This window comes from Gadus chalcogrammus, chromosome 13 (assembly GCF_026213295.1).
Source record: "Gadus chalcogrammus isolate NIFS_2021 chromosome 13, NIFS_Gcha_1.0, whole genome shotgun sequence".
Lineage (NCBI taxonomy): Eukaryota > Metazoa > Chordata > Actinopteri > Gadiformes > Gadidae > Gadus > Gadus chalcogrammus.
Window position 1 is genome coordinate 8501731 of NC_079424.1, and position 26080 is coordinate 8527810.

Genomic DNA, 26080 nt, shown 5'->3' on the forward strand with positions numbered 1-26080 from the left:
CTGATTGGACATGGAGTTTCTTGCGTTGAGCGAGGCCTCTAAATATGCAGCCTGGGGGACTTGTAGGCTGGACTAGTGCCATCAATATCTACGAATAAAACCCAATTCTCTTCGGGTTGAAAATGACTTGTGAATTTGTGTGCAGCAAAAAGGTCTTGTGGAAACTATTTGAACCATTACGTGGAATTGGGCTGCTCCCCATCAGGAAACACATTAGCCTAACTAGATATGTAAAGTTTGTGTAGTGAAGTGAGCCAACTTTGTTGTTCCCATAAGTGCCAAATCGCAAATGTGAGTAAGAAAATAGCTTTATTTAAATCAGTTGATGCATTTAAAAACTCGAATAGTAACAATTAAAACTCTTGGGACTGAACGTCTTTAGCCACGCTGTCGTCCTTGGAGGAGCCCTTGGTCTTCTTGGGCAGAAGGATAGCCTGGATGTTTGGCAGGACGCCGCCCTCCGAGATCACCACTTGGGCTAGGAGCATGTTGAGCTCCTCGTCGTTGCGGACAGCCAACAGTATGTGTCGCGGGGCGATGCGCGTTCTCTTGTTGTCGCGACAGGCGTTCCCCGCGAGCTCCAGGATTTCAGCGCACAGGTACTCTAGGACAGCGGCCAGGTAAACCGAGGACCCCGCGCCCACCCGCTGGGCGTAGTTGCCCTTCCGCAGCAGCCTATGGATACGGCCCACGGGAAAGCTGAGCCCCGCTCTGGCAGACCTTGAGACGGCGCCCGTAGTCTTGGTTGGGGGCTTCTTTCCACGGCCAGACATCTTCGGAGACTTCCTGAGGGGCATAGAACAACAAGATTTTGATATTCCTTCAAATCTGAAAATTAAATCAAAGTGGGTAAGATTAAATGGAAGCATAGGTTTAAAACCATAAATTACCTACTTACAAAACGGAGTTCGAAACCTATTCGAATAAAATATAATCCAGGCTCCTGCAGACAGGTGACGGCAGCTTGTATTACCAGTTGGTTGCAAAGCCAGGGATGTTAAACTGGGGAAGATGGTCTGCTTTTCAATAACTTCTTAATTGGTTAATTGACACCTGTTGTGTGTCTTCACAGAGCAAGGGTCGGCCTCGCCCCCGCCCTCTCTGCCCTTCCAAATAGTCTCCAGCGCTCCATACTGCTCCTTCTAGATTAACCATAATGATGTTTGTGTTAAAGTGTTAAAATAAGAAAACGGATAAATACGATAGGATGAACTTTGTTGATCCAAGAAGGACAAACAAGAAAGATTAAGTAAGATTATGATTATGTATAACTAGCCTACTATAAACCAGTCTGTTTTAGTTAGAAAGAATATATATCTAAAAAAAATATGTTTGACTTCCCAAAATACACACATGGTCTAACAATTTGTTTACAAAATTGTCCAAACTATTTTTTTCAGAACCACTTCAATGGTGTGTTCCTGAATCCTCGGACGGCAGTCTTCCGAGTTGTACTTTTGACGTAATTTCCCGGTCTCGGAGCATTTATAGCGTTCCTGTTCGTCTTTGTGATTGTGTCATGAAAATGGCTATTCGTTGTTTATTGTTAGCTACAATAGCCTCTAGCAAACCAGCACGAAAACAAACAACACAACTTTACATTGTATCGCACTCACAGCAAGACCATGCAATGTATAAATTGATGACCGGAATTAACCAATATTATCAAGTGTGCGTAAGAGCATTTAAAATCGAGATTAAAATGGCCAACGTGGTTCAAATACAAAAACTGGGTCGATCTTCGACTTTCGACTCGGAAGTCTGGCTTCCGAGGATTCAGGAACACACCACAAGACCCATGTGCAGCGACTCCGCGCCTGTCGTCATCAACGTTCGACTAAACGTGATTACGCGTTCCCCGGGCGCCGGCGGAGAAGTTTGAAAACAAACATGTGAAACTTTTAGCGTCCAATGTTCATAGTTTAATGTTCATAGTTTTGATCGTGTTCCCATTTAATCAAGCGTGTGAAACCCTAAAATACGAGACTCGGCTGAAAGTGAACGCGAGGCCGTGCAGGTGAGTGTGTAGCATGTTGCTAACGGTTTGACATGAGGGGGTTCAACATGCTGTCAGGGACATTCTTGGAACATAATATACATGCTATACACGTTCAGCCTTGTGTTATAACAGTTACACAGGTGTATCTTATTAAAAAGACTTCAGACGTTTTTCGCCAGGGGGAACGCAAAGGTACGGCATGTTGTTGTTAAATGTAGGGTTTAACGGCTAGTTAGCTAGTGGTGTGTGTATGCAGAGCTGAGGGAATGTCGTCTCCTTAACGGCCACAGGCACCTGTTGTGGTGGATCTCTTGGAGAACACTACGTCCAATAAATGTCCCAAGTATTGAAGAATAGTCGTTGACAAATCGCAGTCTTCCTTCCCTCTGATGAGTAACTATAGCGTTCATTACTTAAAATATGCAATGTCTCAATGGCTTTTCACCCCTCATGACGTCCCATTTTACCTTCATTTAATAACCATATCTTTCATTTCTAAGTTTGTGAAATATTAACGATATTCAACTTTCTTCTGTCTTTTTTGTCTCTCTTTGTGTTTGTCTTTGTCCCTCGCTCTGTCTATATCTCCATCTCCATCTCTGTCTCAGTCATGGCTTCCCCCTCAGCCCCTGGAGAAGTGTCTGGGGACGGGTCTGCCAGCGTGGATGCCAAGGCGGAGCTTTCGGCCCTTCTTGACCAATGGGAGAAGGCGCAACAGGGCACCACTGTTGAGCTTGTCACTATTCTCACCAAGTAAGTCCTTGAGCCTTAGTAAACATTAAGCTTTAGGATGATAAAATGTACTGACAGGAGGTTATTTATATTGATTAACTAGTCATTTAGGATACGCCTTTGTCCAAAGTGACTTGCATTTCATTTAAAGTAGCAAGCTTTAAGGTTGAGCCCCTCCCAATTAGTACGCTGGAGACTTTCACTATAAAATAAATAATTTTCTGTCCACAGTAACTGGCTGTGCTGCCTAGTGTAGCTCAGTCGGCTGGATGCTGTAAGAGGGACAGGTTTTGCGAGTGTCGATATTATGGTAGACATAGAGAGTGGTACAGGCTGCCCGAAAGTAAAAAAATGTGTGGACTATATCAGTTATAGGATGTGAGCATATTGATTTTATGCGAACATTATGAAAATCGCTATCGATCAGCAATGACTACAAATATTTCCAGGTTATTTTAAGTTGCGAACTTAGTGCCACTGTGGTAACGTGGCTGTTTTCTCTCTGCAGCATCTCTGAGCTGATCGAGCGCGAGACGGAGGAGTACCACAAGGCAGACCCTGACCCCTTCGATGACCGCCACCCGGGTAAGCCTTTTTTGGGGATAAGCCCATTGTGAATATTGGGTCTGGAGTACAGGAATGGGATGCTGTGGACTGGAGTCTTGCAATGTTTTTATTAAATATACAGATGGGAACTTTTTTAAAAGGAAATACAATTTTCATATTCGCTTAACTTTGAGGTTCAATGATCTGTAACTCATATCAGGATGCCCTCGAGTGTAAATAAAAACCCAACCAGGTAATTACCCACTTATTGCTCTTGGTTACTGTTCTGTGCTTCCACAGGGAGGGCTGACCCAGACTCCATGCTGGGACACATTCTCAAGATGCTCTTCAGGAACGACGACTTCACAAACGCTGTGAGGAATTTAGCTTTAGCTTGGGATTACCTTAGCTTTATAGTAGCCTTATCGTAGCTTAGCTTCATCTTTGCTCCTGCTTAGTCTTACCTTGGCTTTCGTTGAGTGGCATCTTAGGAATATTGGGAAGGGTGATGATTTTAAGCTACGAGATAGGTGAAATGTTAATCAGTGCGACTTCACCTTTGTGTGTGCTTGTGTGTTCGTTCTCTCCAGCTGTTGAATGGCTATGTGATGACCAGCAGGGAGCTGAGCCTCAACACGGCCGCCTGCCGCCTCCTCCAGGACATCATGCCAGGCCTGGAGAGCGCTGTGGTCTTCCAGGAGAAGGTAGGAGTACCGGGCCTACCAGTAGGCGAACCAGGCTCTCTAATACAACAGTGATAATGTGTCCAATATTATCTCACTCCCCGGGCTTGGACCTTGTGTCCTCAGGAGGGGCTGGTGGAGAAGCTGTTTGTCTGGGCCCGGGAGGCAGAGTCACCGCTCTGCGTCTACAGCACAGGTCTATTGGCCAGAGCCATGGCCAATCAGGAGATAGCTGCTAACTACAGGGAGGAGAACGCTCTGCTGGTGGGTTACTCTCACTCAATCGCTCTATGAACTCTTTTTGTTTGGGATGCAATCAAATGCAGAGAAATGTTAACAAAGTAGTAACCAGGAAACGACTCAAAAGCACTCGCGTCTCCTCCTCTTCCTCCCCCCCTCCTCCTCCTCTTCCTCCTCCTCCTCCTCCAGGTCCCTCTGATGATCCAGCGGCTGAGGGAGCTCCGGACCCAGGAGGCGGGGTCGGATGGTCATGACGATGCCCCCCAGATCCCTCCCCACCAGGACGCCTCTTCGTCGGGGGCGGGCCCCGTCACCCAGGAGGAGGAGGAGGATGAAGGAGAGGAGGAGGAGGAGGAGGAGACCCCGTGTAAACGTCTCTTTGTGCTGGGCTCCGCTCAGAAGACTGCAGGAGGAGGAGGTGGTGTGCCTGTGCGCCTCCTTCCCGACCCCGTGTTCCAGGCCAGTCCCGATCCTGGCCTCCGTGAGGCCGGGGTTAGGGGGGTAGGAGGTGCTGGACTAAAGAGGAAGGCGGGTAGAGAGGGCGGGAAGAAGGCCAAGCAGAAGCTGAACTTCCCCTCATTGGAGGCCGAGCAGAGGAAAGACCCCGGCAGCCAGCCGACCAATAGCGGCTCCTGGGCTGAGCAGTGCTCCATGGTGATTGGTACAAACTACCGCCTTTCACCCCTGACCCCGGCCATGGAGCAGAGACTCATCCTGCAGTACCTGATGCCTCTAGGAGACTACCAGGAGGTCAGATTGATACTATAATTATAAATACATGTTTATGAACATGTATAATGGGCATTAATATGGAATGATTACACACTGTGTGTGTGTGTGTGTGTGTGTGTGTGTGTGTGTGTGTGTGTGTGTGTGTGTGTGTGTGTGTGTGTGTGTGTGTGTGTGTGTGTGTGTGTGTGTGGTAGCTCCTGTTGGTGTCTGTGTGGTAGCTCCTGTTGGTGTCTGTGTGGTAGCTCCTGTTGGTGTCTGTGTGGTAGCTCCTGTTTGTGTCTGTGTGGTAGCTCCTGTTTGTGTCTGTGTGGTAGCTCCTGTTTGTCTATTAATGCAGTGTGTGTGTGTTGTAGCTGCTAGCGGTGTTCGTGCAGATGGACTGCAGGGAGCTGCTGATGGGTTACCTAGACCTCAGACGGACCAACGATGTTCAGCTCACCTTTGATGCACTCCTGGTACTGTGCATACACGTTCGCAACACACACAACCTCCCTTTTTGCTGATATTTGCTGTGTGGGTGCCTGTGGTTACCATTGGTTACGGGTCCCCCTAATATGGTGACTTACTGGTAAGGTCAGGTGACCTTCAGATTAATGATGATAGGTATAAATGTATTAACTCTTTAATGATTATTACTCATCGAGGGTTAGACATGGTGACACTAAAGAGATGTACGTGGAGGAGTCACCAGAAGTACAGCAGTTTAGATCACTGGGCCGATGTTGCCGGGCAGGCGAAGACAGAAAGCACCGGATCCGTTTGTAGATGAAGTAACCCTTCTCTCGCCCTCCCACAGTACCTGGCCTCTCTGCTGCTCCATAAGAAGTTTGCAGCAGAGTTCATCAATCATGGCGGGGTTCAGCGACTCCTGGAGATCCCCCGTCCCTCCATGGCCTCCACTGGGGTCTCGCTCTGCCTCTACTACCTGGCCTACAACCAGGACGCTATGGAGAGGGTACGTTCTCTCACTCTCTCACTCTCTCACTCACTCCTACTACCTGGCCTACAACCAGTATTTTCTTGAAGCGCTTTTTACACGTCCCCGTCCTCATGCCTGACCCCCCCCCCCCCAGGTGTGCACCCTGCCGGATGGCGTGCTGGCCGGCGTGGTGAGCTACGCCCTGTGGCTCCTGGAGTCGTCCCACGCCTCAGGCTGCTGCCACGCCACCATGTTCTTCTCCATCTCCTTCCCCTTCCGCTCCGTCCTGCTGCTGTTCGACCGGCAGGACGGCCTCCGACGCCTCGTCAACCTGGTCAGTCGACCCCTCCCCCCCGGTGTACCTGAAACCGTATAGGCACAGACAAATCAATAATACGCTTTATTTCAGGGTGCCGTTCAAAAGCTCTCGACGTCGCCTTCCAGTTAAAACAAGCAAATTACAATTCAAAAACAGGAAGGGAAGTGTTTGACCGGGAGCCGGTGTAGTTGTGTGTGAGTTTGAGGATAGGAGTGACGTGTTCGATGGATGGGGTTCTGGTGATAATACGGGCAGATAATGGGGATAATAAACCGACCAAAGTGATGGGTCTGCAGCCATAATCGGACGGGCCTGATTGCCTTTGTTCGCTGCAGGGTGCTCCACTGATCCTGGCATCAGTATCTTCTGTGGTTCTATGATTCATAGTTTAATAGATATGATATATCCCCCCCCTTCCCGCCCTCCTTCAGGTGAGCACACTGCAGATCCTCAGTGCTGAAGAGCAGGTGTCCGTCCTGAGTGACGACCAGGTGTTCTCTAGCAGACAGACGGCCAAACATACTTGCATGGCCCTGCGCAGGTAACACACACCTGAACACACTCCACCTAACCCTACCTCACTTTATAAACCCGACCACACCTGTACTTGCCCTAGCACACTTGCATGGCTATGTTCTGGTAACACACCTGAAAACTCCTAACTTAACACACCTGAACAATCTAACTCTACAACAGCTACTTCTTTGGGCCAATTTACATATAGCAGTTGAGTTTATCCCATTGTTGCTTAGGAAGTCTAATCAAACAATCCAAAATTGTAGTTAGTTGCTACAGAAATAGTTCATGCTTCATGGCTTAGTTTAAAATGGATGTGAACATGAAATCAACTTTTTGGTTTTAAATGTGGTAATATTTAGGTTTTTCAAGTACTGATCGTTTGGTTGGTCCATAAACACTTGTTTGACCATATTCTCATTCGACATTCGCTGGTGTCCCTTTCATAAGCCAAAAAGTTGGTTGAATTTCAGTCTACCAATCTCTTCATTGGTTTGCTACAGCCCTTGTAATATGTCTTATATGATTTTCAACATAGTGATCTGTGCAAATAAGTTTGACTCTGAACTCAAGTCGCCTTCTTTCTGTCCAAAAAGTAACTTTGATGTAACTACGAAGCGACACCGACGGCAAGAGTGCACACTAACGCCTAGAAGTTTGTGGCTATGTGGCGCTAGAGAGTATCTACTGCAATAAGAAATACAAGGTTCTATCGTTCTTCTCAGTGACGTCGTTAAGTGTAGGTACATGCGTATCTCTGTCTGTGTGCAGGTACTTTGAGGCACACCTGGCTGTGAAGACGGAGCAGGTGAAGCAGCGGTCTGAAGGGGGCGCTGTGGTGCCTAAACAGCCCCACTTTAAGGTAATTGTTCCATGAAAGACTTATGATTTATAATAAATAATCTACCCAACATACTTTATGTATGGTTAAACATGCTTTAAAAATGAGTAATAGAAACATAATTCACTTTATTAATACATACTTTCTTAATGTTCACATAACGTACCTTTGATATAAACAGAACATACTTAATAAATAGTTGCATAACATACTTCCTGAGTCATTATCACTCTGCTCAAGAGGGAAAATAGTAAGTGGGAAATTGACCTTTGTTGGGGTGCGTTTGTTTTTCAGGCATGTACGTCCAGCAGGGAGCAGGTGGTGGAGATGATGGAGTACCTGGTGGAGTGTGCCCCGCCCAACCTCCACTGGGACCCCGTCGAGATGTTCCTCAAGCTCTCCTGCGTTCCCCTCATGCTGCAGCTCATCTCCGCCGCCTGCGACTGGAGGACCTACTACGGCAGGTAACCCAGTCACGCCAAACCCAACGCACCCTGATACACCCTCACTATGGCAGGTAACCTCCACCAAGCTGCGGCAGGTGACCCAGTAACACAATCCAAACGCACCCGGCCTGACACACTTTTACTATGTCAGGTAATATCCGACAATGACGGCAGGTGACCCATTGACACAAACCAAACGTACACTAACACACATTCGAAAGACGTCATGCATTCCAGCGACTTGAACCAAACACACCCAAACCGACTCCTGCTAGGGCAGGTAACCTAGCGACCGGAACCAAACGCACCCAACCCACGGCGGGTAACCCAGGAACGCTCTCCCCTCCCTCCAGGAGCGACACGGTGCGCTTTGCTCTGGACATCCTGGCCATCGTCACCGTGGTCCCCAAGGTCCAGCTGGTCCTGGCCGACACCGTGGAGGTCCTGGATGAGACCCACTCCCCGGTCTCCACCATGGGTCAGTAGTGGTGGTCCCCCAGAGGGCTAGGCGGTGGAGCCTCGGTTTTTTACTATGGGTCAGCTACGGGGCTAGGTGGGGGAGATCTGGTCTCCATCATAGGTCTGTACTGGTGGTGCCGAAGGCACGTGCACCTGGGATAGCATGGGATAGATAGAAAGTTCAACATTAACATTAGTGCCTAGGCCACTACAATAAATGTAAAAAAAGCTAAATTAGATTCATATTAATTAAAGGAAAACATTAGTGGTTTGGAATGGATGAAGGGGGAGTGCAGTCGTTGTGTTTGGGTCGTAGGCCTACCGGAAACGCGTGATAAGAGCATGCCTTGTTGACAGTCTGAATGTATTTCTGGGTTTTATTCTCACCTGTAATCTGCTTCTCCCGCAGGTATGAGCATCATCCTGGGTGTGGCGGAGGGAGAAGTGTTTGTCAACGACGCAGAGATCCAGAAGTCAGCCCTGCAGGTGAAAGATGGATACAGATTATAAAATGAGTGCCATGAGATCAGATGTCTTCATGAAACGCATGCAAACCATCACGTAGTTCAGAAATACAACCACTGCATTCGGACAGCAGGGAAACATTTTGTTTAAGGAATGAGGCAGAATTGGAAAAACTGAGCAGCAGGCATTAATGTGTGGGGCTTTCTCCCTCTTCCTCCAGGTGATCACGAACTGCGTGTGTGCACCAGACCAGAGCCTGACTACGGCTGGGGGGTTCTGGCCCCAGCAGCTCCCCGGCCCCTCCAACCGAGTCCTGACCCGCATGTGGCAGGTGGTCCAGAACAACAACGGCATCAAGGTCCGGGCAGATTTGTGTTCTAATGGGTGTGGTTCTAAAGAGTCCTGTTGTAACAGGTTCGGTTCTAATGGGTTCTGTTTCATAGAGTTGTGTTATAACATGCGATTCAATGTTTTTATGTGTTCTCCCGGTCCCAGTTGACCATTAACTGGATATTGACCGTGAGTCCTTGCCGGTATCTCTCCAGGTCCTTCTGGCGCTGCTGTCGGTGAAGATGCCCATCACGGATGCTGACCTGATCCGCTCCATGGCCTGTAAGGCGCTGGTCGGTCTCTCGCGCTGCTCGGCCATCAGACAGATCATCAGCAAACTGCCCCTGTTCAGCAGCGGGCACATCCAACAGGTAGAGCCACACCTTACCGCTAGACTGACCTTACGACCGGCAGGCTGACAGGAAGTTCTACATGAGATCGATTACAAAGTTCTACAGGTGGTTAATCCTGTTTACAGTTGGTATCATCACGTTTACATGTGTCGATAATGTTTACAGGTGTTCAATTAGGTTAACAGGGTTTGAATAAGGTGTACAGCTGGTTAATCAAGTTTCCATGTGTCAATTAAGTTTACAATTGTTAAATTAGGTTAACGGGTATGGAACGAGGTGTACAGTTGGTTAAGCATATTTAAAGGTGTTGATTAGGTTTACAGGTGTTAAATTAGGTTTACAGGTATGGAACTAGGCGGCCCGGTGGTAGCTTGGGTTGTGGTGTGTTGAATCAGGAGGTGTTAAAAGGTGTGCGTTTGTGTCCCCAGCTGATGAAGGAGCCCGTGCTGCAGGACAAGCGCAGCGAGCACGTCCGCTTCTGCCGCTTCGCCGCCGAGCTCACCGAGCGCATCTCCGGCAAGCCCCTGATCGGCACGGACGTGTCGCTGGCGCGCCTGCAGAGGGCCAGCGTGGTCGCCCAGTCCCGCATCACCTTCCCCGAGAAGGAGCTGCTCATGCTGATCCGAAACCACCTGCTGGCCAAGGGGCTCCAGGACACCGCCAGCACGCTGCTCCGGGAGGCCGACCTGCCCACCGCCCCAGCCTGCCCCATGGTCACGCCTGCCTCCTCCAGCGTCGTCCCGTTGACGAGGACCCCACGCCTCGCCAACGGGATCGGGGCCCGGGCGGCCCCGGGGACTCCGGTCAGCGCCGCTCCCCACGGCGCTCCCCCTCGGACGCCCTCCGTCTCTCAAGCTCCTCCCTCCTCCTCCACTGCCTCCCCTGGCCTCACCCACTACCAGGGCTCTCCTCTGGTCGGCCGGATCCTCTTCTCCCGTGAGCGTCCGTCCAATCTGTGCTCAGTGAAGAAACCTCGGGTTCTGAGGCAGAAGTCCGACCACGGGGCCTTCATTCAGGTCAGTCCTTCTGGTTAACACTGGACGTCTGGTGGTTATAACACATGGTGGTGGAGGTAATGACAGAAGAGGTTATGAAGAAAGGTTGATGCAATATCAGATGAGGTAAGGTAATGGTAGAAAAGATGACGTAATGAAGGTTAAGATGAGGAGATAACTGATGAGATGAGGCTATGATTGAAAAGATGACGTAATGAAGGTTAAGATGAGGAGATAACTGATGAGATGAGGCTATGATTGAAAAGATGACGTAATGAAGGTTAAGATGAGGAGATAACTGATGAGATGAGGCTATGATTGAAAAGATGACGTAATGATGGTTCAGATTAGGTTATAACTGATGAGATAAGGTTCTGTTGAAATGACAGAGGGGGTAATGCCAGAGGAGATGCACAAGCCAGCCTATAGTTCTGGGGATGACCATAAAAAAGGTCAAATCTTCTACAATCCTTGCAAATTACAACACGACAACAACAAAGAAAACCACCATTTCCTTCTCTCCTTATTGCTCCTCAGAGTCCGGCGATGAAGAAGCCCCTGGAGAGCCACCTGCCGTCCCCCCCGACCCTGGACAGCATCATCACGGAGTACCTGAGGGAGCAGCACGCCCGCTGCCCCAACCCCGTCACCACCTGCCCGCCCTTCTCCCTTTTCACCCCCCACCGCTGCCCCGAGCCCAAGCAGCGGCGCCAGGCCCCCCACAACTTCACCTCCCGCCTCTCCTCCCGCCTCCTCTACCCCAAGTACGGTGGAGTGGACCGGGGCTGCCTGGACAGGCACCTCATCTTCAGCAGGTAACCCCCCAGCGACCGGTAAAAACCGGGAAAAACCAGTCGGCAACAGCAGGGGCCGATTCTAAAGAACAGACTGGTCCACATTGATCACATTGTCCCGGCCTCTCCCTCTCTCCACTCCCTCTCCAGGTTCAGACCTATGTCGGTCTTCCACGAGGGCGACGGGGACGAGAGCGGCTTCACCTGCTGTGCGTTCTCAGCGCGCGAGCGCTTCCTGATGCTGGGCACGTGCACGGGTCACCTGAAGCTCTACAACGTCTTCTCCGGCGAGGAGGAGGCCAGCTACACCTGCCACAACTCCGCCATCACACACCTGGAGCCCAGCAAGGTGAGTTGGTGCGAACACACCCGGAGCCAGGCCGGTTGAGGTAGTTTTAAACACAGCTAGAGCCAGTTGGGTTACTAGTAACCCAACTGGAGCACAGCCAGGTGAGTATATTAAACGTGTGGAGTCCGGTGAGTCAGTATTAAACACAGCCGGAACAGCGCCAGGTGAGACGGTATTAAACACCCCTGGATCCAATGGAGTAGGTATTAAAACACGTGTTAAACCTGCTATTAAAGTTGATTGTTTGTTTTACAGGATGGAAAGCTGTTGTTGACCTCTGCGTCCTGGAGTGTTCCACTGTCTGCTCTCTGGAGCATGGATAGTGTCTTCACCCCCAGGTGAGAGAGCGGCTGGGAGAGTAGGGGCGTGATCTATAATAATGTGCTCTGTGTATGAGTAGTGGCGGTGGCTGATGGGTAATAGGGTGTTGTTGTGCAGTCACTCCTTCGAGGACGACCACTACGTGGAGTTCAGCAAACTGTGTCAGGACCGCGTCATCGGAACCAAGGACCAGATCGCTCACGTCAGTATTCATCTACTTCCTGTTTGTCTATGTATCATTTCTCATATTTTATTTGTTCCCATTGTATTGTGGTATCTTATTTTAGATTTTTCCACAGCTATTTTCTGATAATTTTCCAAAAATGTTAAATATAGTGTTTTGTTAGTCTGGCTATTGCCAGACTAAGCTCAATCTACGATGGAGCTTGGTCTGGGGAAGCTGCTGTCTTACCTCAATGTGGACCAGAAGATTTGACCTTTTTTATGCCCATCTCCAGCACAAGAGGCGTGATCAACGGGCATAGTCCAACTGACTCTGTCCGCGATTGGCTGCTTGCTGTCGCTTCCCTGTCGTCATTGTGTTAAACCAGCCAATAGCGCGCCAAGGGGAAAAGCCAGCTTGGTGATTGGCTCCATCAAAAACATATCTTTTGCAGAAAGAAATGCATTGCTCTTCTCCAGACCCTTGTGCCGGGCGGACTCAGATCGCCGGCAGAACGGGCGGGGCGACCCCGTCTCGTGTTGAGTTGTATCTGAGCGGTGTCTTCTCTGTTCAGATTTATGACATCCAGACGGGCCAGAAGATCCAGACTCTGAGCGACCCCGCCCTGGCCAACAACTACAAGAGGAACTGCGCGACCTTTAACCCCAGCGACGACCTGGTCCTGAACGACGGCGTGATGTGGGACGTGCGCTCGGCGAGGGCCATCCACAAGTTTGACAAATTCAACATGAACATCAGTGGAGTGTTTCACCCCAACGGGCTGGAGGTGATCGTCAACACGGAGATCGTATCCTACTTTAATACTTCTACTATATACTACTGCAATACTTCTGTCATGCTAACCCCAACGGTAGCCTGTACCTACCAGACTCTCGTACTTAATTTCATTTGTACAGAGAGTCTGGACCTACTCAATTGACAAACGTTAACTCACTTGAAGGCGGGTGTCTGTTGAAGTTTAAAACTATTGGATCTGCCCAGTGCCACTCACGTTGCACGCAGGCTGTAAACAAACCAAACACCGTGCGTGAAGATGTCCGTCAGCGAGAGCTGACTTTAACGTCATCGTTCTCAGCCACTCCCTCTGTTCGCTGATTGGACCGCCAAAAACCGGGCTTCCAAGGAACCCATGCATATGAAGCAGACCCAGACCTAGTACTGAAGTGTCATGAAAATTGAGAGGAAGTAGGTAGGTCGGCGGTGCCAGGCTACCCCAACGGTGGAGGTCACCATAAACACTGAGATTGTATATCCCCTGATGCTAATATTCTACAATGCTACTGTGTTAGTACCATACTACTGGTCCAGGGACTAGCAGATTACTCCTAACAACCCTGCTGTAGACGCAGCCTTAACAGCCTGTCCTCAGTGGGACCTCCGGACGTTCCACCTGCTGCACACAGTGCCCGCCCTGGACCAGTGTAGGCTGGTGTTCAACAGCAACGCCACCATCATGTACGGAGGTGAGGAACCCACGCACAGACACATCAACAGGCACACGCGTACACCTTTTCCTCCTTGCTTTGGTTGTCTATTGTAGATGATGTCCATTCCTGTCTTATATCAAAGATATGCTATTTAAATAGAAGCTAACTGATTCACTGTATTGAAATATCGGCCATGCTGTGGGTAATGTAATGATAGTCTTGATTGTGTATCAGCCATGCTGTGTGTGTGTGTGTGTGTGTGTGTGTGTGTTTGTATGTGTATAGTGATTATAGTATTCATTGTGTATCAGCCATGCTGCAGGCGGATGAGGAAGACAATGCCATGGACCAGCAGATGAAGAGTCCCTTCGGCTCCTCCTTTAGGACCTTCGACGCCACCGACTACAAACCCATTGGTACGCACGCACGCACGCACGCACACGCATTCACACACGCACATAGTCTGGTTGGGTTTGTATTATTTTAAATTGTTTTCAATCAATACAATACCTTGGTTTCAGTTCCAATACCAAATCAATAATCTTTTCAGTACCTAACTTGGTGAAACCTATATCTATATTTGAAACCTTATCCGATGAAGAAATAAATGCATAAAGCCTATATTTATGTATTTACATTTTTTGTTCTTTCCTTCTGAATTCATAAAACCTATCATAACTTTTCTTCAAACAATTCAGTTTATTTCAGTTCAGTGAGTTTATTAGTGCACATAGGTGTTGCTGTGTGTGTGTGTGTGTGTGTCTTGTATTGTTTTGTGCGTGTATAGTCACCTCTTCTCCTCTGTCCTACAGCCACAGTGGATGTGAAGAGGAACATCTTTGACTTGTGCACCGACAGCCGGGACTGCTACCTGGCGGTCATAGAGGTATTCTGCAACTGTACTCTGTTGGGTCAGCCGCATGAATGGGGTTGAGTTGGACCTTTAGCCTTCGCTTGATGACGGCTTAAAATGAGACGATTAGCCGTAGCTTGGTGAGAGAAGTGAAATGGAACGATGAGCCTTAGCTTGATGAAGATTAATTGGGACAGCCCTTGCTTGAGCTATTATTGTGTTTTGTGTTTCAGAACCAGGACACAATGAGTTTGGACACAGTGTGCCGTCTCTATGAGGTCGGCCGACACAAACTAGCTGAGGAGGGAGACGACGACGACGATCAGGTACACACACGCCACGCCAAACACACACACGCGCGCACACACTGTGATCATGTGGACGTCGTGTGAGGAGGTCATGTGATCACCGCGTTGTGTGTCCTCAGGATGACGAGGATCAGGAGGACGACTCGTCAGACTCGGACGACGATGACGACGACGACGACGATGACGACGACGAGATCGACATCGGGGAGGCGATGGTCGGCGCCGCCGAGAGGGACGCGGGGAACGCAGAGGGAGGGGACTCTCTGTCGGACGAGGTACCCCCACTGCTGAGCATCGCGTCTACATCCAGCATGCATACAGCCCGTGTACACGGTGGATTGTGATTGTAATTTTGCTGCCTGCTGATTGGCTTACCCTTACCCCGCCCCCAGGTGGCCCGTCTCCTTGCCAACCACAGCGATGGTGACGATGACTCTGACGGAGAGTTCAGTCTGGGGGACTGTAAGGAGCAATCATCTACTTGTTCTATAAATTGACCGGTTCTATAAATGTACTGATTCTATCAAGTGATGACATTTGTTGGGCCAGAGCCACGTTGTTCAATGTGTGTGTGTGTGTGTGTGTGTGTGTGTGTGTGTGTGTGTGTGTGTGTGTGCGTGTGTGCGTGTGTGCGTGTGTGCGTGTGTGCGTGTGTGCGTGTGTGCGTGTGTGCGTGCGTGCGTGCGTGCGTGCGTGCGTGCGTGCGTGAGCAGCCGACTCCTCAGACAGCTCTGGGAACACGGACACCTCTGACCTGGAGGACGAGCTCCTGAGGACGCTGGGGGAGGACTGAGGAGTGCCCCCTACCTGCTGAACTGGTGTACGCCCACCTCCAACCCAACACTCTGCCTCCTGCCCCGTTGTTAGACTATGGGTTCTGTGCTGAAGGGGTCGGTCGTCTAAGTGACCGGGACACGACTCAAAACGACTGTGAAACTAACTGAGGTAGCCACAGGCTGGGTAAGCAGAGCCCTTCCCTGCAGTGGTGGTCGAGGAGCTGCCAGACACTAGAGCTAAACCGGGAGGAATTTCACCATCTACAGGGACACTGTAGTACTGCGGTTGCTGTTTGTGATTTGCTGCCTTTGGGGCCAGGCGATGTGACCTCAGAGATGGCTGGACGTTGACGCAGCGGTTGGATGGAGTGGTGTTGTCCTTGTGGTTTGGTTTTAATATTTGGTAACTCTTCCGATGTGATGAACGCGATTACGTTTTATTTATCTTTTTTTTTTCTGTTAAATTCATGATTTGGATTGATGAGCCGTTTGAAATTGGTGTATATTGTATTGTATCATCAGGCTTATTGTGAATCTGAGTGCATTAGTTCTCTCATCTAGACATACTTCAATGTTCGAGTTTGCGGCCAGCGATGAACGCTTGGTTTAGTGTTTTCAAAACACGACAAAAACGTTTCACTTATTTAGTTGACATTAAAATGTAAAGAACCTTCCCAAATTGTTTGAACGGTTCAACATTTTAATTTGACGTTCACCCTAAAGTATAGACCCCTCAGCATTTTTCTTATTTTTATAGGTAATGAGGGGCGGTGATGGAAGTTATTTTCATATTTGCCTTGGCCTCAACTTAAACCCAACGTGGTATTCCTTTTGGAAAGGCGGCCTAAAGCAAGATGTGTTTTGAGTTTGAAACGTCTGTCGTCTGCTGCTCTTGAGATCGGACCGACCGCGTTTTTTATTTGACTCGTTTGTGTTTCATGTTCTCCGAGTCCCTGTTGGTCGGACCCCAGAGAACAGACAGACAGGACAGAGGTCAGGACTGGAAACCTTCCGGACTCGCAGCCGTCTGGGGGGGCAGAAAGCGGACCGCCTGAGAGACGAGGCCACAGCAGTGTTAGAGAGCCGTTGACTTTTTATAAAAGATTGTACCGTCTATAAATCTCAGTAATTTATAAAAACTTGACTGCTGAAAATGTCTGTTGCCTTTTTTTTTATACCCTTTTAACAAGATGAAATTTAATATTGAACAATATTTTGGATCAATAGCATAACATTGCTGTTCAAAGATGAGAAAACAAGTGGATGTATCTGTTCATATATATATTCATGCAAATTATATTCCATCAATTTCTGTGCTACGAGGCTTGGTCACCAGAGAGCAGCATTTCACCGTGATTAATGTTTCACTCAAGGAAAAAGATCTCCGTTACTCGGCACTTAACGCTCATTGCCAGCTTCTTGTTCCAGGGGTTGATATGTGTGAACCACATGGTATATCTAAGAAAGTGGTGTGAATCCTGTTGATAATGTAAAGAAGGAGGAAGTGAATCGTTTGGAAGTATTCTTTTGAAAAACTTGAAGGATCCAAACAAACGCCCTCAAACATGCATCCAACCATTTCAATGTCACATCCAACCATACCATGTTACAAACAACCCTATTCCATGAAGCATTCCAACGTAGTCGCTTAAGTGATCAAAGTCGCTGTTGCTTTGATCACTTAAGCTCCCTTACTTTAGTTGGGCATCACCTCCTCGCGGTGTTCCTCCAGGCTATGTTGTTCATCTGAATGTCACAAGAGAGAACCCGATATCCATGTTACATCCATCCCTGAATTAAACGCCTACACATTGCTATTCTATTCTCCTACTATATTTTGTGTATTTAATTCTGGTGTGTGACGGTGTAACTTGAGCTCCGTTAGGATGTCAGATGTGGTCTAAGGTGTTTGCTCATGAGATGAACTATACTTATACACACTATGAGTATTGCTGGAATTCAGATATCTTTCCCGTTCTGCCACCATGCAGCGGCCCCGTTAGGTGCGTGTTGTTGTGCCCGGTCCAGGCTTGCGTGCGTGCGTGCGTGTGTGTGTGCGCGCGCACGCGCGCGCGCGTGTGTGTGTGTGTGTGTGTGTGTGTGTGTGTGTGTGTGTGTGTGTGTGTGTGTGTGTGTGTGTGTGTGTGTGTGTGCGTGCGTGCGTGTGTGTGTGTGTGTCATTCCAGCTAGGTGGCGCAGCGGGATAGACCAAGGCTATCCCGGTTCGGGTCTCCCGGGTTTAATCTCTACTCTCGCTCTCAACGCACGCGCTGCTGTGATCCGCTTAACGGACCCATGCCCCCCCCCCCCCCCCTCTCTTCTCTCTCTCTCTCTCTCTCTCTCTCTCTCTCTCTCTCTCTCTCTCTCTCTCTCTCTCTCTCTCTCTCTCTCTCTCTCTCTCTCTCTCTCTCTCTCTCTCTCTCTTCTTCTGACTCATCTCTCCGCATCAACACAGCGAATCGGGGGAGATGTTCCGTTAATTTACTCACCCTCACACTTTTCCCTCCCCGCTCATTTGGTTTCTAATTGATTTCGAGCGGAAAGATGAACGCGAGGGGAAGTGACCGGTGGGGGATACTGCAGTGACGGATCTCTCATCCCAGACCGAGTGGTCTTCCAATGGGGACCCGAGCGGGGTCTGACTAGCGGACCATGTAGAGCGCCACACACCACGGAGATCCCCCTGCGTCATCTCACCAGAGAGATAGGTCGTTTGCGTGCTGTCCTGAAGCAGTGTCAGATAGCCGTCCGTCCGCCGCGGAGCATTCCGGGGAAAGTTTATTGTGGCGGTTCCACGGAAAGCCGCACCGAGTGTGTTTTAACTCGGGTGGATATTCGGAAGCATGTGGACCCCAACAGAGGATGAGAAGATCGGAGTTGGTGAGTTATGAAATTAGGTCTTCTCTGAATCTCTTTGAACTCGACATGAAACCCTATTTAGACCCGCGCTGTCCCTTGTTGAACAGCGTCGTCCCGGGTTAGACAGTCTCGCTTCCCGGGTGAACAGCCCCGGGAGACTTTTCCCCGGGTGAAACAACCTTAAACAGCTGGTCCTGGGAAAAATACTCTTGTCCCTGGTCAAATATTCCCTTAAGGGTTTTTAAAAAGCCTTATGGTCAAACAATCTTTTCACGGGTTAAACAGTCATCCCGGGTGGAACAGCCTGGGCCCAGGTTAAGTCGTCTTGTACTGAGTTCAACAGTCTCATGCAGGTTTAAACCGTGTGGTCCCCGGTGAACAGTCTCCTTGTGCGTCCTGACTAGTTTCCATGGTTGTACAACAGTGTTTTTAATGCTTTGTTATGAGATGCGCCTCAGGTTATCCTGAACCGCCCGGGGGGACGACAGGTGTAGAGTTATCAAACACACCTGGGAGGAGGAGAGGACTATCAGTAGCATTAGACCAGGACAGTAATCATCTGACATACTGAACATGGTAACTATTGGGCTTTCTGTAACGGCGTGTTTAAGAGAACACAAATTAAACGATTTCATGTCAGGTGTATAAGCTGGATGGGTAAACATAAACTCCTCTCTTCTCTCTCTCTCTCTGACTGCATCTACACACTGTAAATTCTAGGAATGCACAAAAAAATTAAACTACTGATACGATAATTTCCTCCCTCTCATGGCCAATAACCGATAAATTAATAATCTATCCTTTCGTGAACAACCAACTGACATCCCTTAAATCATAAACTCAACTGCCATCAATTTGGTGAATTCAATTATCATTAATTAAAGGCTGTTGGTCGGCTAGAATTTCATTATCTGAATAAAACATTATATATACCCGTCACATTATCGGTTACCTGAACCAACATATATTGAGCATCTCTAGTCGTTTCTGACTGTAGTTTATTTAAGGCTCAGATCAGTGGTCACGTTTGTTGTATCTATGGTGAAGCTGCCGGGTCACTGGTGAGAGAGGTGTGACCACCAATGAGAGAGGCACTTTGGGGGTGTGGCTTGAACTCCCTGGCAGAGGTAAACCAATTGGACGTTGGGCCGGCGGTCAGCTGACCAGACAGAGTTAGGTGTGGTTTGTTATTGTCTAGGTATTTTGTGGCATCACACAGTATTGGTATGTAGGGTTGTGACATTACAAGGTCTCGGTTTATTAGGTTGTGACATCATAACAAATTGTTTTACTTTTGTTTCACCAGAGGGGGTACAGGCCCAGAAAGAAAGTAACGTTCAAATAGTCTCTGGTATTTCTAAGGTATTCCTAGGGTTGTGCTGGTTTAAGTATGAGTGTTTGAGTGTAAATATGTTAGCATAGCATAGTGGTAAGAGATAGAGGGGCTCTGATGGGGGCTCGCTAGGCTAGCTGCTAGCGGAGAAGCGGCTATTCAGTAGACATGAATGGAGCTTTGTGGCTCCATAGAGCGAGCTGAATACAGACTCTCTCCCACCCCCCAGAGTAGCATAAAGCTACACGCACTCACACAAACACACGCACACACGCACTCGACACGCACACAGACACTCTGTCTCACACCCCAGCTGACACATGGACCTCTGCCAGATGAAACTGATGGTCTTCACGAAGCAGTGGCAGTCCCAAGATCACTTAATGATCAGACCCCCAAAACTCAGTGCTCTTCGTGCTTCATTCTCATGCATCACCATTATCTGCACCATGGTCACCATGACCATCGTCCACTCCATCATCGATACTTCCAACACCAGCACCACTATGATCACCAAAAGCATTATCCTCTCCAATAGTCACACGATCACCATCACCACCTCCACCATTATCATCACCACCTCCAGCATTATCACCATCCCATCCACCACCTCCACCATTATCACAATCACTGCCATTGTCACCACCAGCACCACCGTTAACAACACCAATGACTACTACCACGACCCCCACCACCATCAAATCCACTATCACCACCAACATCGCCAATACCATTAACACAAACCCCAATCATGACCAACCCCACCATCAACATCATCACAACACCCACAACCACCTACCCTCCCACCAACACCCCCACCACCACCCATCATTGTGGGCCCATCATTTTGTGTACACTTTGATAAACGGTAAATGGTTTGATTGTTTGTTTGAGAAGCTGCTCCATAGCTAGACTGTCTTTGTGTGACCAGGAGACAGACTAGCCCTGGTGCAGCTAGACACTGGATACATTCATCTAGGCCCAATCCCATTTCTACCCCTTACCCCTTCCCCCTTCCCCTTACCCCTTCAAAACAAGGGGGAGGGGTAAGGGGAAGAAATGGGATTGGGCCTTAGGCCCAATCCCATTTCTACCCCTTCCCCTTCCCCTTCCCCTTCCCCTTCCCCTTCCCCTTCCCCTTCCCCTTCCCCTTCCCCTTCCCCTTCCATTTCCCCTTCCCCTTCCCCCTTCAAAACAAGGGGAAGGGGTAAGGGGTAGAAATGGGATTGGGCCCTAGAGTCAAGGATACCTTGGCCGGCCCAATCTGGATTAAAGGGCCAACCAGGCTAGGCTAGGCTAGGCTTGGGTAGTTTAAGCTAGGCTCAGCTGTTGATTGACAGAATGGAATAGCACATGTGCTAATCACCACCTAACTGTACAGCTGTTAGGAAGATCATCAGTGCAACACAGAGACCACCACTGTGGTCTGATGACTCTCTATCTGTCGCTCTCTTTCTCTGGGTAAGTGATGCCGTCAGAGGAGCCTTTTTTCTCACACACACACACACACACACACACACACACACACACACACACACACACACACACACACACACACACACGTACACACAAACTCACAACCCCTCCCACACCTGCTCTGTGTCAGCTCTGTGCCCTTGGGCAAGGCAGTGAACTCCTGCACCCCCACACGTCGGCAATGACTTGGAAACCTGTATGTGAAGTCCCACAGAGATCCCTGTCCCTGCTCGGGGACCATACGCTCCCCTTTGGCCAGGCCTGGACCTACATGTGCGCAAAGACGTGCTGCAATCCCAGAGGTTAGCCGGACTTCACCCATTTCTAAGGTGGTTCGCGTTAAGTAATCGCTGATTGGTCTGCCGTGGAACAGGTGTTTTCATTTGTATCAAAAGTTTGTTTTCTGTTGTTTGCGATAAACCAAATGCTTTTCAGCAGTGCACTTTAATGATTTCGCAACATCTTTTTCACAATGCTTGATTTTCAATGAGGCACTTCTCTCTGACAATTCCCTTGCATCGGTTCATGTTCATGCAGTTGGGAATGCTATACTTACCCTTTGGAAAGTAAAAATATTCATATCCAACATCCTGTCCAAGTTTAGGGAAATTGCTCTCTTTGCTGCCATCACAGCAGTTACCAGGGACCAATTACTTTGTTTTACTTTGATTTTTTGGGGTTGAATATTTTTAATAATAATTTTATTGAATAGAGATTCTGTTTAAGGATTTAAACTAGAAACAGCTTTTTAATAATAATGATGTAGAAGTTTAAATGCAGGCAGCACATCAAACATACACATCAAGTCCCGGCCAAAGTTGCTATACGTACAATTGTGAATTCAGCTTGAGTAGATCAGCTCAATAGTGTGTTGTTCTTCTGGCCTAGAAGTCTATAGCAGTGGTTCTAAACCACCGGGCCGCGGACCGTACCAGGCTGTGGACCATTGGCCACAGCCCGCAGAGATTTAGAAATTCGGCAAAACTGTTACTACTATTTAAACAGAAAGGAATCAGAACCGCTGCAACCAAAATGTTTACACAGAGTGCTGCAGACTCCTTTAACCTTAAATGCACGTCTTGAATCTCATTCTATACATGGCCAAACGTCGGTCGCATCACCCGCGACCATACGGACCTGGGCCCGACCGCCCTGTAGGAGAGAGAGCACAGCACGCCATAAGAACACATCTCCAGCGTCTTCATTATAGCACCCTCCTACAGCTGCGTCGGCTCCCCCTGCTTGAGCGTCCATGCCCCCCTCCTGTAGCCGATGCCAGGCCACACCCCCTTCACACCACACACATAATTACATTTAACAACACAGTGAGGGACCGGGTGTCATAACTATAGAGGCCAAATGAAAGAGGTTTGCAAGGGGTTCGACCCTTAGTTACCCAAAACGCACATGTCTGAGTTTCTCGTTATATCAAATGGCTGTTGCAATGGCGATTATGGTTGCTAATTATGATGCACGACCCGACTCCCAGCATCCACATTTGGTTGTGACCTTATATGGATCAAAGATCAGGGAATGTTATTTGCGCTTTTAGCTGTGGTGGGTAGAAACATTAAACATTCCATGCTAGAATACCCAAGTAACCAGTGCTTATTCTTATCACAATCTTTCTTATCGTAATATTTAATCATAACATAATACAACTTAAACATAACATCCAATCATAACATAAAATCACTTATCTTAACATATGTAAGCAACACAGTGTGATGCTAAACAATATATATGAAGTAAATTATGATTTTCTCTATTCTCTATTTGTTGGTTTGGCATTTTGACTTGAGTGTGTGTGCGTGTGTGTTTGTGTGTGTGTGTGTGTGTGTGTGTGTGTGTGTGTGTGTGTGCGTGTTTGTTTGTCCTTAAATATCCTCTCACTTTCATCTGTCTTGCTGACTCAACCATGACATGAATTGGTTTGATCTGACGGAACCCCCGGGTATTCTGTGAGATGGAGTTCTACTTGGTTTCAGTGGTTAGCTTCTAGGTGGTTTAATTGAGACTTCTTGATCTTTTTAATGTCAGGGGATGCAGTTATTAACAAACAATGAAACTGATAAGAAACAGTTTTGCTGCCACCTAGGTCTCCTCTTTAATTGCTATTTGTGTGTGTGTTTGTGTGTGTGTGTGTGTGTGTGTGTGTGTGTGTGTGTGTGTGTGTGTGTGTGTGTGTGTGTGTGTGTGTGTGTGTGTGTGTGTGTGTGTGTGTGTATGTGTCGGTGTGTGTGTCTTTATATGTTTGTGTGTCTGTGTCTGTGTTGTGTGTGTGTTTCTAATTCTTAGTGGTTATGTTTGTTTGCTCCCCTGAAAGCCTTGAGTGTGTGTGTGTGTGTGTGTGTTTATTTGAATGTGTTTATGTTTATGTGTGTGTTAGTATGTGTGTGAATCAATGTGAAGTATGATATTTGGGTTTATATTTAAGTGTGTGTGTGTGTGTGTCTATGGATGTGAGGTAATGTGTTTGTTTATGTGTATGTGTGCATATGGATGTGTGTGACTGTGTGTGTGTTTTTCATTTGTGAATGTGAGGTATGTGCTTGTGTGTGTGTGCGTGTGTGTGTGTGTGTGTGTGTGTGTGTGTGTGTGTGTGTGTGTGTGTGTGTGCGTGCGTGCGTGTGTCCGCGGCCTCTAAAGCGCAGCATCATTCTAACAGAGAGTTCCGTTGTTGTTATGGTTACGCTGGGAGCCAGTGGACACCCTTAGAGTTACACCGTCACCATAACAACGGCGTCCCAGAGAGAGAGAGGCCTCCGTAGCACATGTCGGACGTCCAAAACAACACGCCTGCATTCCACCCTGTTACCCAATCAGATCTCTCCACCCAGCTATACGAACCAATATGGTTTGTCTGTTTTAGTTTTAACAAACTCAATAACAACCCCAGTCATTTTATGTCGTTCTCCAAGTGACATCACCTCACACCAAGTATGTACATTAGACAGCAGTGACATCGGAAACGGATAATCGGGTAACCTCCCACATTTTATTTCCAGGGTTTATTTGAGTTGTTTGGCTGCTCTTCAAAATGTAGGTTGGAAAATAAGCAGAGAATAGGAAATACAGAGAGAGAGGTAATGAATACCACACATCTTTCTCTCTCCCCCCCCCTCTCTCCGATTCCCGGTAAAGTGACCCAGCGGTCGATCAATAAGTCCCTCTATTGATCAGGGCTTTTTAAAGCTCTGGCCAGGACGCTGCAGTATGTTGCAGGATGTTGTCACCTGGTATTCCCCGAGCTGTAAGTTAGCTTCATGCTCTTATTGACTGTTATTTTTATCCTAAGTTAGCATCATGCTACGGTTGGCAGATAGCAAAATGCTGTGGTTAGCAGAGGTGCTGATATCTGGTGTCAGCAGAGGACAGACTATGATATCACCGGCTCTCTTGCAAACGACGTCTAGAAAACCTCCCTGTACAACCATTACATACTGGTGGGGTATGGGTTTATGGCCCAGTAAACCAGTACATACTAGTTGGGTATTGGTTTAAGACCTAGTAAACCATTTCATACTGGTGGGGCAGGGTTTAAGAACCCGTGAATCAGTCCATTCCATTGGGGTATGGGTTCAAGACCCAATGAACCTTTAAGTGAAGGGCCAAGGCGGACATGTTTAGTCCTACTCTGTGGTAGAGGACTGTCCACGTAACTGAGGAGCTAAGCTCGAGACATCACTGTCTCTTTCCCTCTCTTTCTCTCTCTCTCTCTCTCTCTCTCTCTCTCTCTCTCTCTCTCTCTCTCTCTCTATGGCTCTATGGCTCTCTCTCTCTTGCACCTGTTCTTTTCCGCTCTTTCTTTACTCCTCTGCCTCTCTTTTTCTTTTCTATTCATCTTCTTGCCTTGCTTGTCTGTTTTAATTTGTTTTTCCTCTCTCCTCACTGTTTCTACCATAGCCTTTTCCATCATCATCTCTCCCTTCCATTCGCTCCTTCCTGTCTTCTCTCTCTCTCTCCTGTTTCTCTCCTCTCATCTTTCTCTCCCTCTGCATTCCTCTGTCCATCCCTCGCTAGTTAGGTTTGAATTAATATTTGATGTAGAGATGCTAAATATAGAAGTAACAGGACTCAGCTGGCTCTTCTACAGCCTGCAGCTCTACAGTGTGCTGCCACTGAACACACTCCTGAGTTTCTATTCTGTCCCCTCAGTGGTCATACAAAACTACACTTGACACAGACACACACACACACACGCACGCACGCACGCACGCACGCACGCACGCACGCACGCACGCACGCACGCACGCACGCACACACACACACACACACACACACACACACACACACACACACACACACACACACACACACACACACACACACACACACACACACACACACACACACACACACACACACACACACACACACACACACCTGCTGATCGAACTGCCCATCATATGTTCAAGTCCCTGTCTGCTTCATGTGTGTGTGTGTGTGTGTGTGTGTGTTGGTGTGTTTGTGTGAATGATTACTGCCTCTTGTATGGTCAACATTAATCTTCACTCTCTTTCTCTCTCTCTCTTTCTGTGTTTAAGTCTATTTCCCTCTCCCTCTAATTCCAGCTGATGGACTGACAGACGCTTCCATTGACCTGATTATTCCCTGCTTCTGAGTGCCAGTGTGTGTGTGTGTGTGTGTGTCTTTTTGTGTGTGAGTGCTTTTTGTGGTATTGCGCTAATGCTAGTGTTAATGGCGGCATTGCTAATGTTTTAACGATACAACTCATGACCCTCTCCTACCTTGTAGGATCCATTAGGACCAGATACCACTTGTGGGGAGGAAGTGATGGGGTCTAAGGGCTTTGGAATGTGTG

General features: G+C 48.2%; 3 protein-coding genes across 5 annotated transcripts in view; 2 read left to right on the forward strand and 1 right to left on the reverse strand.

The window, feature by feature from the left end:
• Positions 1–290: 290 nt before the first annotated feature.
• On the reverse strand, positions 291–1008 carry LOC130401737 (histone H2A, sperm-like). Of its 3 annotated transcripts, none has more exons than XM_056605664.1 (2): positions 899–1008; positions 291–786 (listed from the first exon to the last, which is right to left on the reverse strand). In XM_056605664.1, the coding sequence occupies exon 2, from the start codon at positions 771–773 to the stop codon at positions 354–356; it is 420 nt and encodes a 139-aa protein (XP_056461639.1). In that variant the 5' UTR covers positions 774–786; positions 899–1008; the 3' UTR covers positions 291–353. The 3 variants fall into 3 exon arrangements, with proteins under 3 accessions (XP_056461639.1, XP_056461641.1, XP_056461640.1); XM_056605666.1 differs by having other exon boundaries at positions 895–1001; XM_056605665.1 differs by having other exon boundaries at positions 891–997.
• On the forward strand, positions 994–17383 carry LOC130401735 (DDB1- and CUL4-associated factor 1-like). The gene is made up of 30 exons (XM_056605662.1): positions 994–2017; positions 2608–2752; positions 3240–3316; positions 3578–3651; positions 3868–3981; positions 4087–4224; positions 4390–4950; positions 5286–5387; positions 5729–5887; positions 6006–6185; positions 6602–6711; positions 7458–7548; positions 7822–7991; positions 8327–8451; positions 8842–8918; positions 9118–9255; positions 9443–9598; positions 10009–10596; positions 11113–11390; positions 11520–11718; positions 11974–12056; positions 12157–12241; positions 12777–13010; positions 13593–13686; positions 13962–14066; positions 14463–14536; positions 14737–14829; positions 14931–15086; positions 15204–15273; positions 15525–17383. The coding sequence occupies exons 2-30, from the start codon at positions 2610–2612 to the stop codon at positions 15602–15604; spliced, it is 4554 nt and encodes a 1517-aa protein (XP_056461637.1). The 5' UTR covers positions 994–2017; positions 2608–2609; the 3' UTR covers positions 15605–17383.
• A 999-nt stretch (positions 17384–18382) lies between these two features.
• The window catches only part of LOC130402348 (dedicator of cytokinesis protein 3-like), a 64541-nt gene continuing 56843 nt past the window's right edge, over positions 18383–26080 (forward strand). Inside the window, exon 1 of the mRNA XM_056606499.1 lies at positions 18383–18467. Within this exon, the coding sequence (XP_056462474.1) occupies positions 18431–18467 (37 nt within the window). The 5' untranslated portion in view covers positions 18383–18430. The remainder of the gene's footprint in view (positions 18468–26080) is intronic.